Source organism: Dufourea novaeangliae, unplaced genomic scaffold (genome assembly GCF_001272555.1).
Source record: "Dufourea novaeangliae isolate 0120121106 unplaced genomic scaffold, ASM127255v1 scaffold168, whole genome shotgun sequence".
NCBI lineage: Eukaryota > Metazoa > Arthropoda > Insecta > Hymenoptera > Halictidae > Dufourea > Dufourea novaeangliae.
In genome coordinates, this window is record NW_015374062.1 from 930,576 (window position 1) to 952,436 (window position 21,861).

The 21,861-nt window shown below is 38.3% G+C and overlaps 1 protein-coding gene across 1 annotated transcript in view; it reads right to left on the minus strand.

Annotated features, from left to right (window-relative positions):
• Nucleotides 1-5,798: 5,798 nt before the first annotated feature.
• Nucleotides 5,799-21,861, minus strand: part of LOC107190150 (titin) — a 54,581-nt gene continuing 38,518 nt past the window's right edge. Inside the window, 14 exon segments of the mRNA XM_015578903.1 lie at nt 5,799-5,970; nt 6,582-6,762; nt 6,836-6,933; nt 7,835-8,350; nt 9,491-9,676; nt 10,648-11,448; nt 12,823-13,042; nt 13,911-14,535; nt 14,537-16,833; nt 17,247-17,410; nt 17,872-18,075; nt 18,342-18,539; nt 19,137-19,365; nt 20,012-20,373. Of these exon segments, the coding sequence (XP_015434389.1) occupies nt 5,861-5,970; nt 6,582-6,762; nt 6,836-6,933; nt 7,835-8,350; nt 9,491-9,676; nt 10,648-11,448; nt 12,823-13,042; nt 13,911-14,535; nt 14,537-16,833; nt 17,247-17,410; nt 17,872-18,075; nt 18,342-18,539; nt 19,137-19,365; nt 20,012-20,373 (6,191 nt within the window). The 3' untranslated portion in view covers nt 5,799-5,860.

Below are 21,861 nucleotides of genomic sequence, written 5' to 3' on the forward strand. Positions count from 1 at the left end.
TATTTCGAGTTCTCGATTATGTAAACAGTTCATGTCACTTAATCAGCGTTATCAGATTGGATTTGTTTACGATTTGTGAGGAATTCACTGAGGTAGTTTATGTTTCATCTGAATATTCAAGTTCAGAGTCATTGGAAAGTTCGTGTATTCATGGTCATGTATAAACTCAAATTCGGAAAATCGAAAATTCATTGGAAATCGTTATTCGTGCAAGGGGCGTGTAGATATAGTATAGTTAGATGACGAAACACGGGAGTGAGCGTGGGTAAGGTTAGTGAAGGTCGTAATGCCATCATCAACACTACCATGCCAAGAAATTTAGTAGCGAGGAAAGATAGACTTATGTAGCAATCTACTTCCCTAGAATATAAAAAGAATTCTGGCTTCTAAAATAAGAATGTGTAAATCGAGCCGATGAAAGAACTGAAACGAACTTCCGTTTCGTTGGTGCTTATATTATGTTATTGCATAAAAAATGTCGTTTTTGAACTGTAGAGCTTCAATGATTAGAACTTATTTCGAAAAAAGATTTTTAATCTAACAATACGTAAATCGATCTATTTTACCAATGAGTTACAAGCTTCTATCCAAGATTTTAAGATGGTTGACATACAGCATGTTACAATAATATTATATGTTAAGAAAACTATAGTCAGATACGTTTTTTTGAAAACTGAAAGATGTTCTAAATTTTGGACGTCAGTTTACACTGCTGGCAATTCTTGTAAACCCTATTTTTCCAAATTTTTCAGTTTAGTTTTGTTATAGACGGGGTTCAGTAAATCATAGTACAATCAACAAGAAAATGTTTACGAAAAAATTAAATTTGAGAATTCCTCAGAAGGTTTTATACTAATCGTTGTTGGTACCATAGTATTATTTATTTTCCAACGTTCTTAAAGTGTCCTATTTTTAAATTCATACAAATTAGTAACAGCATACCATTATTAATGCTTGTAAATATTGTTTTAAATAAAAACAATCCGTGATAGAGAGAAGCAGCTGAGCCAAGTGGTACAGAAGTTATATAAATACTAGACGAATTCTGGAACTCGATTTTCTCGAAAATAGAACCACGTATAAAACAAATTTTACTGTTTTCTAATCAAGTGTCAATGTCCTTTCTGACAGAAGACGTGCCAAAAGACGTCATCTTCGAGCTTCTGAACGAAATGTAAAAAATCATTTTCATAATTTATCGCGTGTGCGCATATTTCCGCGGTTCATTCAACCGATTTCGTATCCCGCAATTACGTCTTGGTGGATACTATGTAGAGCCATTAACATGGAGATTGCAGTTGCTCGAATATTCAGGCATCGACTTCCGGCTCGGATACATTATCGCGAATTCATGACAAAATTGGATCTTTTAAACAGAAAAGTATCTGTCAAACAGTCTGTACATGTAGGTAAAATATATTTTGATTTTTGTGTTTTATATGATTTTTAGGCAAATTAAAAATTTTGGTTCTTTGGGCAAATTTAGATTCTTTGTAGATTGATTTGTTGAACTGAAATTAAATTAGACATTCATTTTCTTTATTAATGGTATTATTATGGTATTGTTACGATGTTAAATAAGGTTAATTTGCTATAGTCTGTACCTCCCGATCGACAAGTTTCAAGGACTTTTTTTTTCATTTCCACGACATGATTCGTTAGCAACAATGGTCATATTAATAATGCAATATAATATACGAGGCGTACTACTCAATAATTTATTATATTTAAAAATCTAAAATTTATTGCCAACGAACTGGCTTGAAATGCCAAGAAACGCTGACGTCACATTATAGTATAAATTAAATAAAAAATCCTATATTTTATGTACTAAAAAAATGTAGGAGAAATCATGACGCGATTCGTTGAAAGTGTGATTTAATAATCCGACGCCTATGACGCGGTTTTCTTAAAAAAAAAAAAGGAAGGGAAATAGTAACGAGATCTTTAACAATCGCAATCGCTTGTTTTTCTCTCGTTTATTCTTGGATCGTCGACTCATATTTTCCATCGCATTCCGGGATTACCTTACCGTCTATTTTCATACCGCATCATCCGAGAACCGTTCATCGTGCATGGGAACGTTCGAGCATTTGATCCCTCCGAAAATATTAATCTCCACTTAGGAGGGATTCCAAGTGGATATACAATTTAAATAATACTGACACATTTTTAATAAAATCGTACTTTGAAATGATAGCACCTGTTTGACGACACCTGTTTGATATTTGCCGACATATGTCTCAGAAAACATAACTAAAATATATGAAAAACATCCCCTACATTTCATAATAATATGGTTGCTGTAAAATAAAATATGAACATTATCTCTTTAACTTTGATATGACTTACAAATTTAACATAAAATTGTACTATAGTATTTGCAATACATTCATAAGTTTATGAAATATTATATTACCAACATGTGTCTGAAAATGTAAAATTCTATGCCACCATTATTATCGATATAATTCGTAGCTTTTTATATACATATATAAATTCGATGGAATGGCTAGTACAAAAATTTCTGCCTACTTGTTACATCATTCGCGAATGCTGCCGGTGTTAAATTTCACGTTGCCAAATATACATGATTCAGGGATTAACGAAAAAGCTCAATTAACAACCCCACGCGAGCAGCGACGCCACGCGTTTCTGCGTTAGTAACCCCGAAATGTTAGTAGCGATGTTGCGCTCTACATATTTCTTTTCCCTCCCGAAATAAGCGGGAGCCTGAAATACGTATGACTAATCGCGCAACAAGAGCAAGCTGGAACAATGCTTTCGATACGTTATTGCAGCATTGAACATCTTTATTCGTAACACTTTATTTCCCGCTACACTCTATTCCTGATGAGATAAGAAACGAATATTCTCATAACTTTTATTGTTCGCCAGGTTGACACGAGACAGATGTGGCAATAATTTTCTTCTCGGCGATTGTTTTCCCTTTTGCTGTCCTATTGGTGTGTATTCACCTTAAGAATTCATTTTTATTTCATTAATATTTAATTTTTACACGTAAAATGACGGTTTCATTACTTATTCAAACAAATTTACACATTTGAAAATCAATTTCAAGGAAAAATAGTTAAAGAAAAATTTACCTTTCCATTCAAGGCTTCCTATTTTTATTTTAATGTCTTCTGCATATTTATATATGCTCTAACTGCATAAAATCTAAAGTCTTATGATTAGTATATTTAGTTCCATTTTTATCAATGAAAATGAACTGTTTGTTCTTTACGTAAAACTGCTTTTGTTGTTTTTTTTATGCCAGTATTTGATAGTCTAATTAAGTAACATTTTTGTTTATATTAACTGCAATAGATAATAGGTTTGGATAAAGTTCAGTTACAACTTTCATGAACAATTTACACCAAGTCAAAATTCAGCTTAATAAAATTTCAGTTAAATTTGACTTGAATAGTAACATGCATGAACGTAGGTAATTTATTTTAATATTTATCGAAGTGTATTAATTTTTTGTTCATTATTTTTAAAATAAGATAACTACACACGAGTTTGATTTATAGTTATTGAGTGTTACAGATTAGTTCTATACACTGTACACTTTATACTTCTGTAGAATATAAAAATGTTAGTACATTAAATACATACTATGCAAAGTAACTTCAATATTTTAGAAATATAAACATTCCTGTTAAGAGAAAATACTAAACTGTGCTTAATTAACGAAAATTCAACAATCAACCCCTATACGTAACTTGCTTCCTTGCATTTATGAACCATTAATATATGTATGCAGCTAAAAAAGTATTAATAATTTATTTAGAATAAATAAGTGCAAATGTCCTAACACGAACAATTAAACAGAATGGTATATCATGTTTTAAATAAAATACCTTTATTTCATAAAAAAGAACCGAATTACGAATAATTATAAATAATTAACTACAATCTACGTTAAATAATCATATTAAACATTATGCTCGAAATTGCTATATGTTTCTAAAACCTTGAACTCCTTTCCCGTGCAAATGTACACTAAACAATCATCCCGTAGAAAAATAAGTAGCATGCATTCCGCGTGAAATAACATAGCAACAATGATAATCGTTTCACTCCTTACTCTACAACATGCATATACCATCTACATTAGCAAAGAACCTACCATTCTGCACCATAACCAGCGGCCCGCTTTGCTCCAGCAAGTGAAAACTGTACTACCGGCATAGAACAATCCATAGCCATAGAAGAGAAAAGAGTAATAGAGGGAGAGAGTAGAGGAACGGAAGGTAAGGGGTCCAGAAAATAATTCGTCACACCGTAGTACCCATGTTCTTTTTTTTCTTTTTGTATTGCAGAGGAAGCACACGTTTATTTACACAATATATCAATAAATTCTTGCTATGACCAATGACAATGTAGATAACAATCTCTGTTGTTCCGATCTCCTTCTATCCGATTTCCCGTTTTCCATGCAAATAGCGAACGATTAAATTAACTAAGACAAGCCGATATAATATATTTGAAGAAGGATGCGCGTTATGATCTCTGTTAACGAGAATTAAGCCTCCTCCTGCAGCCATTTTTATTCGGATTTCCGCTTATAAATAAATAATTCTCTTCCTCCGTCGTAGCTGACTAGCATTGTTTCGAACGGAATCACTGTGATAATTTTGAACCGCGCGTGATTCCCTGACACTTCCCGCGAAGAATTCGAACGAAAGTTGCTCGCGAGTCATGTGAACCCTGTCACCCGCCGCCATGTCGCGTTGTCGCAACAAAATCACCACGATATTAAGCAATGACGGGGCGGGCAAGACAAGAAACGATAAGAACAAAAAAACAGGGAAGAGAATATTCGAAGGGTAAGGGGAAAAAATGACAAATGTCACGAAACAGCTTCATTGCGAAAATGAATTTTTAATATTTCAGTCTACCACTGTTTCTTACCTAGTACGTCAAATCTTTAACGTTTTGTGGACATTTCTACTTCCCAATCCTTTGCCATTTGACAGTTTTTAGCTGCCACCAAAAAAATGCATTATAGACCGTGAAATCACTAAAAATTGACATTCCCTAGTTTTCCCTTTATCCTCCATTTTGTAGACACGTATGGTGCGTGCTGAACAAAAGAGTAGAAAGAAAGATACCCGAGAGAGAAAGAGATAAAGAGATAGGAAGAGGGAAATAGAAGAGATAGAGAGACGAAAGGAGCATAGAAAGAGAGAAAAAAAAACGACCTACTTAAAAGCGTTTTCAAATCGTTCAACGGCAACAACGACAGAAAAATGCATTCGAGGAAAGCTCACTACGCGCTGAACAAATAATTCAGTAAAAAGCGTTCCACCGGATTGTATGCTGTTCTTGTTTCTTTGTTTTCTTTTTCATTCTTCGACTTCTCACTATTCAGTTACGAATGACTAGTTCTCCTCGCCCCTGTCGCAAAATCGTTCTCGTGTACAAAATGCAGAGGAAAAAAAAAATCGCCACGCTTCGAGGGGAAGCATATCCCTTGCTCTAGAAATTAATACTTTTCTTTCGCTGGCTCCGTTCGGCCGAAAATAATGCCCGTTTGTTTACGATATTTATTTACGAGAATCTGATCGCGAGGATTTTCGTTGCTTCTTAGATCGTAAATATTTTTCTATTCGTCGATTTGTTTTTCTCGTTATTATCGAAGCTTTTTAGTGGTTTTGATCTGGACATACAGTCGTTGGTTCGTGTTGGTTCGCCTCGTAATGGACCAATGAGAAACGAGTGATTACGTGAACTGTGTGATTACGATTGAACGAGGTTAGAGGCCCCAATGTTCCACCACCTTCGTATTAGATTGCGTTGCGTGTTTCTTTTTTTTTTTTTTTTTTTTGTTTAAATCTCTTCTCGACCATTATTAAATAGGCGCGTATACTGATCGTCTGTTACCTGGCACCTGCAAGGTGGCCGAAGTCACTGTCGAACCTAAGCTATTCGTCGCGGTACACGCGTAAGTGCCGGCGTCCTCTGAAAGAAACAAATTGAATTTTCGTTGGTAATATGTGGCGGTAATTGAAATTGTAACAGTATAGAATAATTAGAATGAATAAAATTATTCATGATTTAACCCTTCAGTTCACATAGTTCAAATTGTGATCCAATGCGGAGAATTCTGTTAATTTCTATCTCTAATTCAAAATCTATTAAAATATTTAATTTTAATATGTTCTTGAAAGGGCAGTGTTTCAAAATTACTTTAGATTCTTCTGAAACAACAGTGAGCGATCAAATTACTAGAGTCACAGTACGAAAAATATTTCTTTGTGTTCTGTTCAGAAATACAATCACAATATTAGGATTTTTATAGTGAATGATTTGTAATTAACAATTATTCACTAGAAATACACATGAAATTAAACATAGTTTATATAATTATAGGTAACTCTAATAATTTGATTACCCACTGTACTTAACTATTCTAATATATTTTAGAGTAAGTTTGAACGACATGTAGTTTGAATTTAGCATTATTTTCACAAATGTACTATACTTTACTCAAAGTACTCAAAAATGAATACTATTCTGGTAAACTATATTTGTTAGGCTTTTGTGCATTTTTGGATCGATTGTGTACATACCTGGGTAGGCTCGCACTATAGTCAAACGACAAACGCCGTTTCTATAATGGATTTCATGGCTCGAAGAATTCTCGACGATTCTGCCGTCCTTGGACCAAAGGATGTTGGGCTGCGGTTCAGCTTGAACGATGCACTCGAATCTCGCTGTTTGCCCGCTCACCACTGCGATGTCTCTAAGAGGCTAGAATCAATGCTCGATTAACAATCACTCGTCCCAACAAAGAAGCCCAAATCGGGATTCGAGGACACGTTACCGTGATGAAAAGAGGAGCCTTCTTCGGTAGTATTTCGAGATACGGTTGAATCACTTCTTTGCTCGAGGTCACTCCGTTAGTGGTGGGCCACGGTGATCCTAGAATAATCAGCTCGAATTAACTCGAGTATCTTCGAACATAGCCGTACGACAGCGATAGACTTTGTCGAACAGAAATGTGTGTGCTTTGTTGCGAGAAAATTCAAGTGTAATATGCGATTTTATGACAGAAGTAACTGCGGAACAAACAGAGATAATGATGCAATCACGTGGAAAAAGAAAAACGTTTGTACACCTATGAAACAGGAATGGAAGTGTAAAACTTTTGGACTGGAGGGTGTAGAGTTACTGTAGAAAGCAACCCAACTGAAATTTTAGTTCACCAGGGATGAGCAAGCATTCCTTTATCATTTCCAGGCTAGGTGAAACAAGAAGAATCGAAGCAACACTCGAAAACTCAACCATAGCAAGCAGATCCTGAAAAGGTTCTCTTCAAATGGGGTTTAAAAATTGAACAGGGTTCTGAGTTGCATTATGTATCCTTGAAAATTCATTTTTATGTTGCTGTAGTTAAAGTAAAATTAATTGGCTGCTACGAGACACGTCTGCAGCCAACGTTAAGAATTATGCTACAGCATATATAGTGTCCTAATTATTATTAAGCTACGCGCTACGATTTGTAACCAACGCAACCGCGGAAACTCGGGTGGCAAACTCGCGCTCTGATTGGTCGGGGTTTTTGGTTAATATCTCGGTAACGAAGCCTCAGATTACATTGTTGCTAAGAAAAAACTTGTTCCAATTTACCCCTCGAGTGCCCCATATCCGGTTCGGACAACATTTTCGTTACACCCTGTATATACATTCTACGTTTATATCTACAAGCAACAAGCACGCGCGTGCGACAAAAAACTTATCAAACCCGGAAGCTCGTGGAAACACAGGCGAAGCAACGAAGTTCAAGTCGTTCAGAATCGGTTGCAGACGCAGGTAAGTGTACCTGCGGAGTCGACGTTGCTGGGTGGTCCAGTGGCACTACTGTATCTGGGGGAGAGGCTCGGTAAGCTTGGGCTCAGGGAAAGCGGACTGGGCGTCGTGTGATCCCATCTGGAAGGCGACGGTGAACAAGGTATCACGAGGCTTGGTGGCGCCATCGTACTTCCGCCGTCCGTATGCCTTTTCCTCGCGTTCCTGACGTCCTCCGATTCCGAGAACTCGCTCTCGGACGTTGGCTCCCATTTCACGGTCTTCGAGGCACCGAACTTACCGGTGGGCTTCCCTTGACGATTCGACGAAGACGTTGTGCCGGTCCTCTTCGCGAAACCGTTCTCTTTTCGCGTGGTGAACTCGTGAACGATCGGCACCTCGATGTCGCTTGCACGTCTCTGACCTTGGATCGTTCTGTTCGTGCTGGTCACTGTCTTCTTACCCTCGCCGGGAAGTACGATCCCGAACTCGTAGCCGAAGTCGTATTTGAAGTAGATCAGCCCTGTCTCCGGGTCGATTTGCTTCGTTCCTGTTTTCATTGTCATCGCGCGGAGAGATTTAGTATATGTATTGTTACTGGAATTTGTTCTATTTTAGGTTGAACTTTTAATTTCTAGCTCCGTTTCGCTTTATATTCGTTCTGGGGGTTTGGCTGTTCAGTTTTTTTTTTTTTTTAATTAAATCGGTGGAGATTGTAAAGCTTGATGCTTCTTGATTGGTTTAGCGAAGATATTATTGATCGATGGGTTTTTATTATTTAAGCTGGTGTACTGGTAAGTTGTGAATGGTGTATGTTCGATACGGTTGTTCTTGAATAAAAGAAGACAAAAGTTGCAAGGAAAATGGATAATTTTCTGTAATTGGTGACATTTCTTTTATGTTTTGATAATAATTTAAAGAAAAGGTGAAATGTTTTCGTAGGAATTATAATATCTTCTCGTGAAATGGAAACTGTATTTCGTCAAATAATGATCCGAATGACAAGAATATGTCATGTACTGATAAAATGTATTCACAAAAATTGAATGCAGACTGTAAGTCATAAAAACCTACGACCCTTTTAATTCATGGGAATGAATCTACGGGCACTCTAGACATATATATTAATCGGTGAACTAAAAATTTTATCAGAAAGATTCGAATTTCTAGTGGAATACGACAATGACCGATTAAAATTATGAATCTTCCGCAAGTATTAATTTTAACAACAACTTACTGATAAATATCATATTGTACGTTCAGGTTTTTTATATTAAAAAAAGATATCTGCAAGAAAATGCAATATAGAATATATAAATACAAACAATAAATAAATATAGAACCAAAACTAGAAATATTTATTACTACTAATATTACTTTGCATAAAAGAATCATGGAAATAATTTAAAAATTCTCAAACAAATATTTCTTCACTTCTGCAAGAAATCTATGTACTTATGTTCTCAAATTTGAAGCAGGTATCTGTTATTAAAAGACAAAAATTTTCATTTTCTAACTGTAAAAACAACATTGTATTATTGCGCGAATAAAAACAATATTTAGATTGATGTAAGTGTCATCGATGTTTGAGAGTTCACTTTATACCAGCACTGTATTAAAATCATTTCGATATCGTAGTTCAAATTCCTTATTCGATTATCGAGAGATGCAGATTTGTCAAATCGATTACCATGTTCCGAGACTCGTGATTCTTCTCTGTACGTTCGTGGCTCGTCCGCGTCGCTGGCACGGCTGTCTGTCGGATGCTTCAGGATCGGCTTGCCCTGCTTCAGGTCCGAGTGGATATCGTTGACGAATTTCTCGGTTTTTGACTTGAAGCTGCTCGTCATGTCGCTCATGTGACGCGACGCGACGTCTGCGGATGTTTCAGATTTTTCGTGTTACGGGGAGAAGAGAGCGATCTTGCCAGCGAATTTCGAGCAAGCGAGGATAGAGTAAGATACAGAGAAGTTAAGAATGAAAAGAAAATGATAGTGCAGCGACAATCGGAATGAAATGTAACGAAGAATTTAAACATTAACAAAGAGTGTGCAATATACAGGGTTTGTCATGAGAAGGAAAACACATCGGAATCTCTGTTAGGATTGAAGTTGGAAATATATAATATAATAAAAATCGTACTGTTCAAGGAGGCAAAGATGGTGATATGAACAAACTACTTGTTTCATGTTATTTTCAAGGTTACTTGAAGGCCATCAGTGTTTTTTTAAACGACATAATGTACTTCAAATTTTGTAACGTTGTAGCTGTTATCAAGACGAGTTCAGATAAATAGGGTACTATGGCCTTGAAATGACTTTGGATTCAAAAATCTAGATTCGATCAACGGAAACATTAACGTGTGTAGTTTGGTATTTGAAATCGTCATTTTTAATTCGTAGCGACAACGCTATCAAGTTAAAATTAAATTATGCCATTTAAGAGAACACCGATGGCCTTCGAATAACCTTGAAAATAACAGCAACCAAACAGTTTGTTCATACCACCATCTTCGTCCCTTTGAACTACATAACTTTTGTGTCGCACATATGCTTCTACTTTCAATCCCAACAGAGATATTTTTGGGGCTTGTTTCTCGTGACTCATCCTGTATATACATTTCATTCTTTACAGAAACAACCCCATAGAAACAACAGATTATCTCGAGACACCCTTCAATCTAGAAATCAACGGTATTATACAGTTATTCTATAAATCTATCTGTATTCCCTCAGAACGACGAACCACGTCGAGAAAACGTTACTCCTCATCAACTCCCTCAAGTAACAAAAGCGCCCGGCGCCGACAAGTAAGCAAGCTCAACAGTGACATTGACGAGATTCTTACGGTTGGCAGCCTGCTTCATGTCGTTCCTCGAAATGTACCCGAACTCAGGTGGCGAGCCAGGCTTCAGCGTCTCCTCCTGCGAGGACGTGCAATCCCTCTGGATTTTCGTCTGAGAATCGATCTTTCTCGTTCTAGATTCGTCCCTGAGCTGCGTCATCGAGGTCTGTTTCTTCAGCACAGGTGGACCAGTATCGAACTCCAACGGGGACACAACATTTCCTTGCCTGACCGGTACGCTGGACGACCTTGGTGACTTTATAGCTGGCGGTTGAACCTTTCTATACCTAGGCTCTTCGGTATCACTGTCAGGCGGTGCCCATTTCGGCTTGATCCTGGTGTCAATGTCGCTTTCGTAATCAGACTCCTTGAACTGACCTTGCACGAATTTCTTTGGCGTCGGTACCCTAAATTGTGGTGGCTTCTGTGTCCGACCAGATGTCCCGTCGAAGCTACTGAAATCTGTGGTAGTCTTCTGATTGTCGCCGAACTTGATCACTCGACTTGTCTGTTCGACTGTGACGATCCTTCGACTGTTCTCCGTCGACTCGTCCATTCTGACAGTCTTCTTGGTCTCCGTTCCGATTGCGTTGTGGAAGGGCATCCCGGAACGTGCTTCGTAATAGGTCGGTTGGGGTTGGGGAGGCGCGTACGCGATCTCCGGTGGTGAACCAGGAAGTAGGACAGTTTTTGGCTTGGTTGGCGTGGTCACCCTCTTCTCCTCCTTTTTCTCGAGCTCCTTCGCTCTCTGTAGACGGGACGATGTCTCTTCGATCAGCAGCACAGGCGGCTCCTTTGGTTTTCCTATCGGTAGAAAATAGTTTCCCGGGTTGACCTTGGTCATCGAGATGTCGGGGCCGGCGTGACGAAGAAAGCGGACTAGTGGGTCAGAGAGCGTTGGCACCACTGGAGGCGACCGGTTTCACGCGTCGTTGACGGAAATATCGAATTATCGTTTCTGGACGAATATCGTTCTCGGTTGTCTTTGGAGACTGTAGCTGATCGTGGATCGCGTTAATTCTAGCGATGTGTTTTTCTTTGTTTTGTTTTTTTTTTTTGCTTTTTTATTTGGAACGAAGGTGAAACCAGCGTGAAAGTGACATGTGGAGACGAGAATAAGGCGACGAAGAAGATAAAGAAGGCGGGGTTAGCCACGTGGCGATCGGAGGGTAACGAGAAAGCTGGGGAAACTCTAGTACGTACTTCGAGTGGCCGAGAAGAAAAGAGAGAAGCAGGCGAAGCAGGAAGAGAGGAGAACTTGTCTTGCGAGGTAAACAACGAGAAGGGAAGAAAGCTTGCCAGGAGGACTACTTGTTGTAAGCTGGAAAAGAAGTCGAGAAAAGAGTGAGACCCATTGATAGAGGATGTTCGATTTATGTTTTTTTTTCTTTTACCGAGATCGTTGAAAAAGTTTCGTTTTATGAGTACCGAGTGATTCGTACCTATGTGACCCGCTCACCATTTCATTCGGAATTGTTAAAAGATAGTACTGACACCGATGTAGTTTACAATCTGTATACGTGTGATTTATAACAATGACAGAATAGACGGTAAGATATTTTCTGAAGATCGATTGAAACGTTTACTTTATGAATTACAAGGTGATTCGATAGAAATTTTTCCCCATCTGTTGCATTGAAAAAATGTATTCATATTTTCTATATTTCAAATATAATAACATAAATCTGAACCTTCTAAATAAAACATGATTCTACAGAATCACCTTGTAGAGTACTCAAAATGACTAGAGGTCATCTGAGGGTCATTGAGGTCATGTACTAAAAGTTTGGTGAATGAAATTAATATAATTCTATTAAATAAGTATTTTCGTTAAAAACACTTTAATAAAATTAATAACACTGTTATGGAAAGTATTTTTACTGTTGGAAATGAAGAAAGTACTTTTAATGAAATACATTGGTCTGTCTAATATTATACCGAAACCGACAAAAATATTTCACTAGTACAGTAGCAGAAATTTTTAGAAATTAGATATACGACTGGAAAATAAAGTTACTAGACTATTAACATGATTTTAGACTAAATTATGATCCTCGAATCTTTTTGAGTAGTTTATAGAAATCCCAACCCCTACTAACTATTTTGATTTTCATTTTTTTTTAACAAATGTTAACCGTCTAAAAAATAAATTTTTAATATATTGAGATTCATAAATACCTGGACCAGCGAGATTCGGTTTGACAGGTCTGAATGGCTGATCGTCGCTCTCGTAGCTTCGCGGCTTCCAAAGTGGCGGTATTCTGCCATCGTAGTCGCTCTCGTAGTCGCTTTCACGAAATTCGCTCTTCACGAATTTAGAAGGACTCGGTGATGGCGGCAGGATTTTCTTCGACATATCCAATCTCTTCTGCGACTGATCCGTTGTATAAGCAGTTTCCTGCAAGGAAATTGAAATCTATAAAATTTAAGAAACCTCCACTATGGAATAACACGATGACAACAATATAAAAACGTAGAAACACAGATTACCATCAATTGGTAAGCAAGCAATAGCTTTTAAAATGCTGAAACTTTAAAATGTAATCTGTCATGAATTATTAATAGGCAATACGTTGAATAAGAAAATCGAATGGCCAGTAAATAACTAATCGAATCCATTGTGGATTCGTTACGTTAATTTCACAGAAACAATGCATTGATTGCAAAATTTGTCCTGAATCACTTTCTTCCCTAGCTTCGAATAGAAAGATATTTAATTGCTTCTATTAATTGGCTATCTAATATAATTTGAATACATTAAATTCTAAAACAACACCATTAACTTTCACGTTTAGAATTCTACCTTATTCATAATCAGAATAATCACTGAATCAGTCCACATAAATACAAATTAAGTAAAATAAAGTTGTTTTCCTTTACTATGTGAAAAACATAAATAAAAAATCCTCGAAAGAACTTTTTCAATCAAAAATAATCTTCACATTTTATTTCAAATAATTGAAACCCAGGGCACTATTCTATAAAGCAAACTGCCCTATAATCTAAACAATAATTATTAATCACATCATAAATACAAACAAAACATCAATTAACTGTAGCCTTAATGGTCCACTGACAGCAGTCTCGTTGCTCCATTCTGCTGAAGAAAGTACAAAATCCATATCAAGAAATCTACATGCGTGAAAACGTAAAAACAAAAAAAACTCCAACGTAGAAGGCAACGATATCTAGTAGTCGCATCTAATCACTCTGCAGGTTAGTCTGGCCAACATACAGGAAAGCGAAGGGCACACACGGTCTCGAACCTTCGTGGACACGAATCTCGACGGGGAGCTGCCGGTGGAGCTATAACTCTTCTCCATGAAGCAGCTGCGTTGCTGATAGCCACTCGGTTGCTGGGCCAGTTTAGCAACAGGTGTCACATGTGACGGACCAAAAGGCTCCATCTTCTGTTGATGCTGTTGCTGCTGGCGGCTTTCGTAGCTCTTGCTCTCGAAGAAATCCGATCGGCTTTCCGAGTAAGAAGATCGCGACTCCATGTGACAGGTGGTAGACGAGGATTCGTGTTTGCCAAAGCACTTCTGCAACGACGCGACCGAAGATTTCTGTTGCAGAGGTTCATCGGTGTCAGCCATGTACCCACTCTCCTGTTGGAACGTTTTCACTTTGAACTTCGGAGATTCTGGCTTCTTGGCAACTGGACTCTTTGGGGCTGGACTCTTCATGGCTGGTTGAACGTAGATCGGCGGTGAGCCAGGTTTCAATTCAACCGGAGGAGGCTGAAATACCTGGTACTTCTGTTCCTGCTTAATCTCCTGCTCTTGTCTCTTCAAAGTGGTTTGCCTCTTGCAGACCGTCTCCTGTCGGTCTTTGCTGATCGTCTGTCCAGATAATGAAATCGATTCTGGAGGAACTTCGAATTTGGAGGGAGATTTCGTATGGCCTCCACTTGGCCTTCAAGTGGCCGTCCATGTCTGACTCGTAGTCACTCTCCTGGGCGAAGGTTCCTTTCATGAATTTCGTGGGAGTAGGGGGAGGAGCTACCCTTGGTGTCTTTGTAACTGGTGGGGAGGGCGACGGTTTGAACGGGAACGGTTCCAGGGGTTCCATGGGAGCTGGTTGCTTGGCTGGTAGAGGTGGAGGAGTCATTCGAACGTCTTTAGGTGGCAATGCTGGAGGTTCTTCTCGTTTAGGTGTTTGGGGGGTGGTTCTGATGCCTGCTTGAGGGATTTTAGGTGGCTGGTACTCTACAGATACATCCAGGTTCTTCTCGAATTTTTCGATCTTACTTTCCCTTACCATTGGCGCTGGGATATACCCTATTTCTGGAGGTGGGCCTGGTTCGAGGATAATCTGATCAGTGCTGGGTATTGGTTGCGGTGGATAATACACCTGGGGCGTAGGTTTCTTAGGTGGTTCGACGCTCCTGACCAAACCAGGAGCCTTTAAATCATCCGCGCCTGTCCATCGAGTCTTTGAACTGAACTGCTCGATCTTCTCAGATACTTCTGACTTCTTCGTGTCACGTTCACCAGAGTATTTCTCGTACATGGACTTCTCTTCGATCTTGTTCACTGTGTGATCGACCTTGATTGTCTTCGCGTCGTAAATAATGGGCTGAACTTTCGGAGGTGACGGAGCTCTCTTCGTTAGTTTCTCCATCGTCTCCTGTTTCGAACTCCAGGAACGTTTTTCCAAAGTACTCGACGACTCCATGCTGGTTTTCTTGATCCCGCCTCCTGGAATCTCTTCTACTTCCTGTCTGGATTCCTTGGACGAAGTTTTGTAGTCTTCGCCGGGGCTCTGCCATTCGTGCTTGAATTTCGTGGACGTGTCCTCGTGAGGTGGCCAAGATTTCCTACTGGAGTCTGCACACTTTTTTGCCCAAGACTTCTCCATTGCCAGGCCGTCGGCTGACGGCCTAGGCGAAGACGACCTGAGGATTTCCTGATGACTCGAGGCGGCCGAATGACACCTGTACTCCGAGAGATCGGTGGACACGTGCGACCTGGTCTCCACGTCTGACGACGAAGACCAAGGTCTGCTCGGGGACGTTGGCCTCAGGCTCGGTGCAAAGTCCTTCTTCTCGTGGACATCTTTCTTCACGCAGATCTCTTCAACTATCTCTTTCTTTCCGAGTTCGAACGGCGGAGGTGGCATCGAGAACGTTGGCGCTGGTGCTGGTTTAGGTTGTTCGATAATTTTCGGAGAGGCCGACGGGAATATCTTCACACCGCCGATTGGGGCGTCGATAGGGGATAGGGTTTTGTCGAATGATTCCTGTAGTTGTTTAGCCTTTATGGACACGTCAGGGCGTTTTTTTTTCACCTCTTCCGGCTTCGGCATGTAACCAATCTCTGGGGGTGGTTCAGGCACCAAGTTGAAACCGCCCATCAATATTTCCGAGCTCTCTGACTTTGTCTCTGTTTTCGACATCATCAGAGATCCTTGAAGGGACGATGACCCTGAAGTGATTGTCTCTTCTACGACTGTTTTCTTTGTCTCTACCGGTGATGGTTTATAAGGCTCGTATGGGAAATCGAACAATTTATTGTCTACACCCCTAAAGGCAGTATTGCCTTGTTCCAATTTAGTGAAAATCTCGTGGACAGCTTTCTTCGTCGTTTGAACCTCCGGAGGCCTTGGTTCTGGCTTTCTGACCTCTTGGTAGGTTGTCGATCTCTCGTAATTTTTCGTCAGATTTCCTACTTTCACTTCGTGGCCATCGGTGTCGTCCACTAATTTGATCATTCCCTTTGGACCTTTTGGTGTCGCCTCTGTATCCTTCGTCATCGACTCGAAGAAACTTAGGGCGTCTTTCTTGGCTATTGTCGATGTTTCGATATTCTCGTTTTCGATTGTCGTTTTTTCTTCGACCACCGTAGACTTCGGTTCGATGATTTTCTTTTCCTCGCGAATCACTTCTTTGACCAGAGTTTTCTCTTCCCTCGTCGGCTCTATCAACGACGGTGTCTTGTGTTCTAGCTTCATGTGGAACTTCTGTTCCGATTTGGTTTCGGATTGGTGGGATTCGATCGTCGACGAGATTGTTTCCGATCGACACATTTCCGGCTGTTCGATCTTTTCGACTGTACGGGTCTTTTGAGACGTTGACATAGATGTGACGCTTGGTGGCGGTTTTATGAATGAACTCGGTTGCATCAGTGGCTTTGGTACCTGTTCTGTTGTTTGTTTGATGGAAGAGGCTTCCCTCTTCTTTTCGTCGGACTACGTAAATACGAATAAATTTATAGCGTCTGTTTTGATTTAAAAGTGCTGTTAGTTCAAGTATACATATTAACTGTAAATATTGTATTGTTAGTGTGAGTTATATTTATTATATTGTATATTTATTATAAATTGTATTACTAGATGTTTAAGATTGATGTGTTTTATTAGGACGTTTGGGTCTCGCAGTAAGGAATTCAAATATATTAGAGGTGTGCATACTTGTCCATGAGCATTGAAAGAACGCTAGCTTTACTGTAAGAGCTTTTATTCTCCAAATAAATATTTAATAATTCTGTAATGGTTTTTTTAAATATTTACTTTATATTAGAAAATTTTTTTATTACTTATAGGCCGAAATATACACATGAATTAAGAAGCATTCGAAATTCGTATGAGAAAAAGGTGAATACCTGAAGCAGCTTTTTATCTTGAACGTTCTCATAGATGACGGTTTTGTGAACTTCGACCATCGTATCAGGTGTTGGCTCGAAAACAGCGAAATCGGCTATGCTTTGCGCTTCTCCGCCAGCATTTGTTGCTCGAACCATGTACTTTCCACAATTTTCTTTCTCAGCTATACAAATGATCCGTTAAAGTCACATTCAAATTCTCATGCATAAATTTTGTTTTAATTTCAACCAGCACATTAAAATTCACGTTTCGAAGGTTCAGAAATGAAATCAAAATTCAACAATTAAATTCAAATTTCATCAGTTAAATCCAAATATCAACGGACAAAATACCAATAACCGAACCGAGACTTTTATGAACTGGCTAAATTAAATAATAACTGGCTTAAATTTCATACTGAGTTCTAGCAATCAAATTCAAATTAACTTCCAATTTATAAAAATCAAACTTATATTAAAGTTTAGATGTTAACAAGCACATTTAAATTCACATATAAGTTCTGATAGATACATTTGAATTCAAATAAAATTTTCATGTATACAAACTTAAATTCAATCAACAAAAGTCAAATTAAATATTACATTTATAGTGTCGAATTTAAATTCTAATAACTTGCAGGCCTACCTTTTTCAATAATTAGCATATAACAATTTCCTTGCTGTTTCATTCTCAATTCAGGCGGTCGTTCTTTGATCGGGATGTCATCCTTGAACCACGAGACGGTGGGTTCTGGCGTTCCTGTAATTTCCACCTCCATATTCACACGATCGCCACGCTTCACAATTTGAGCTTGAAGTCTTCTGCCAAATACCGGCGGGAATATCGTTTCTACAGATTTGTAAATAAATTGATAAACATGACAAACTTTTGAAAACATACAAATTTATAAATGTACCAATTTCTTTACTTTCATATTGCACCTAAAGTTATAAAAGATTTTAGGAAATATATCGTTGTAACATTTTAATCAACATTATAAGTGTACTAATCAGTCATTTTGACTGCTTTGGTAGTTCTAATGTTAAAAATTACGCTTAACGTTTATACTTGAAAAAGTAGAATTTTATCAGTGAATAAGTTTAAGTTATCTTTACTTTTCACAACTAGATCGGCTGTGCTGCTGGCTGATCCAACATCGTTGCTCGCGGTGCAAGTATATCGTCCAGCGTCCTTAACATTAACGTTCTTTAATTCCAATCGGACATGATTGTGCCCGTAACTTATCGCTACGCCGTCTTTCGTTTTCAGCTCCTGTCCGTTCTTCGACCAACTGATCGAAGGCTGAGGGAAGCCTGCGTAAGATATGCAAAATAAGTTTCGTACGCTTACAGAGCAATCAAAGTTACTTCAATGTAGGTTAACAAGTCATTAAACTCTGGGGTGAAACATTATTCTGGCAAGTATAATAGTCGGTCATGCGAAGCGAAATACTTGAGTGTGATAGTTTCATGCTCTGGTTGATGGAAGAAGAATGTGCTTGCCAAAAGTAAGTGTCAAGCACCTTTCTGGGTTTTTCGAAATACTTTGTTGCCAATAATATATTTCTGCATGCATTACAAACCACTGAAAACAATTACATTATAGGTGTTTGTGAAGATAATATTGATATTACCGTTTGTTAGTATTGATGGTATCGTATTTGAGAAAGATAAGAAAATGTTAATGTTATTATTCTTAATATTAATCCTTGAGGTATGGTCATTGGACAATCGGAGACTCAGCGAGTTTAGAAAAATAATATAACAGTTCTAACATCGATCAATCTTCGATGACTTTTGTCAAATATTTATTCTAATTGAATTAATTGCTATGACAGGTAATAAGAAATTAAAACCATAGTTGTAATAATTTTAATTTACGGGAAATTGGAAGTATGTCTGTAATCTTACCGTCGATGATTCCTTCGAGGACAACATCGGTGCCTTGATCAACGATCATTCCCGTGACCGGTGACACGAACCTTGGTGCGGTCGATTTTCTGGTCGGTTTCGATACTTGTGCAGCTTTGATGTCGCGTTTGATTCCTTCTTCGTCCTGGGATACAACAACAGTCTTTTCTTGTCGAATTTCGCCTGGTTGGTCTTGTATGATCTTTTCGTGTTCCTCGATCTTGTACGACTGCGAATTTAGAAATCGTCGTGAAATTAGTTTTTAATACAATTAGCATAAAAACACTAAAGTTAATAACAGTATATTACACTACAGTTAATTACTATTAGTATTCTAATATTATGTACTTCTAACTTTTTTAGTAAAACTGTACTTCTAACTACAACAATTTTTTTTATTCTCATCTTTTCATTATGATCTGTTTTTATCAATAATGTCCTTTTTGGATTAATTTCTTGATTTTTACTATATCCTGTATTATAATTTATAATACTCTAATAACCAAAACAAAATTTTTTAGACATATCATAGTTTCATAATACAGTAGTTGGTTTCAATTAAATAATAAAAATGTTAATAATATAATATCAACACATAACTACCAAAACTATTAACTAGATTATTATTTTTCTTCAAAGTGGAAGAAGGGCGTATATTACATCAGCTGCTTCTATAACTACTACAGTAAGCAATTAAGTGTTTTTACGTTTTCTTATCAATTTTATGCAATATACCCCTTCTCCTAGACACCCATTCAATTGTGTTATTCAAGGATTACCTATTATTATTTTCCATACTTCACAAACTACCAGATAACTACGAAATAATCTGCATACATGATACTAAATCCCATTTAATCCTAAAACAATCATACCTGCACAACAGGGGGTGTCCCATTTTCCGACGACGATTGCTCGGTGCTGTGTACGGTTGTCTTCACGCAAACGCTGCTCGGCTCCTGTCCAGACTTCGTCATCGTCGACGACATCATCGACGAGATGTACTCTTTCTTCGTGGTCTTCTGCGTGGTGGAGGACTCCGTGACGATCTCCGACATCTTGGTCAACATTTTATTATCACCCCCGATCTCGGACATCTTCTCCGCAGAGAAGTGTTTCTCGCTGCTACTCGCCGCGTGCATTTCCTTACTGGGCACACTTTCGACTAATTCAAGCACCCTCGCAACTATTGATGCCCCCTCGTCTGTCTTCTTTTCCTCTTCCCTTGGCCAGCCACCTAATCACGATGATTAATCACGTTATCAATAGATCGATGACTGTTTTTTGGCTGACTGCCTCCGAATTTTTGTATCCGTTAGTCATGTGTTAGTTACAATATCATTTCCTTGAAGGGGCTAACGAGGAAACTTCGGTAACACGAAAATTTCAATTTTTTTTTTAAACTTTGCATGTTTGGGGACCTCAATGGAAGTACCAAGATTGTGTTTTACTATTTTCTTGGCTCTTCAGGGTGAAAACACTGCTTGGGTTTAGAGGATTGGAAGTTTATTTCTGGACTCCCGAGGGGTCGCTTATTTTTTTTAGTATAACACTATGACAAATGTGCCATTTGAATTTGAAATCGCGGAAGTTTAATGCCCGTTTCGGATCGATCTATTCCCTTGAATCACAGATCTATTAATACGTGGCCCGTTTAATCGATGCCATGCTAGAAGTCAGATCGGTGAATCCGGAATTGGAATCTGCGTGGATGGTGCAATCCTCTTGCAAAGATTCCGTGTCTGGTCGACTCGGAATGACAGGTGGGAGAGGATCGTCCGTAGATCGCAAGACTAATCAATGGCATAAAAATTTCGTTTTATAAGAATGTTTCCTTTCTTCGTATTTCTTAAATAATTGACGAAAGAAAAGGTTAACCCACTAAAATCCTTAAGAGAAAAAAGAAGTTGCTGTTTTCACTCCTCTCTTTAAAAGTCACTTCATAAAACAAAATGTATTTTTTTTACCTTCTTATTTTACCATCGGAAAGAGGGAAAATTTTGATACGGGAGACATGTAAAATGCCATTTTTTTTTTTTTAAAGTGGTCTTAATACACTCAGACTCTGAGGTCCAAACATATTTTATTTTATTCCCATTGTTATACTGTAACTATAAGGTGTCCCAAAATAGCTTCGACTTCCGGAAATGATGGATTCCAGGGATTATTTGAAACAACCTTTTTCCTTAGCAAAAATGTTATCCGAGGCTTTTTTAAGGAAATATTAAATGTCAATTGTCTTTGTTAAGGAAAATGTTGTTCCAAATCACCCCAAGAATCCTTCATTTCCGGGAGTCAAAGCTATTTTAGGACACCCTGTATAGTTCTATATATCTATACAAGGGGTACGCCAGTTATACACACATTTCGAGGGAGTACATAAACCATAAAATATTGAGAATCACTGGTACAGGGTCCTAAAAAAAACCATTAGAAATGCAAACGAACCGTTCCTAGTGTTTCACAAAGATCAATACTAATTTTGCCAAGCAATAGTGGGTTACTTATTGTTACGTCTAATAGATCTGCTGTCTAGTTCCTCTAAATCGTACACCTTTTGGTAATCGAAAGAAGTGACATTCTCTGGCTGCCAACCAAATTCTGTTACGCTCTCAGGACGCGGGTTCGACCCAACATATCTGGACCGCGAAAATGCAACCTGTCCCGAATTCGCTCGTGAATTCGCGAAACATACGTCCGGATGCGCGTCCAACGCAACGTTGCC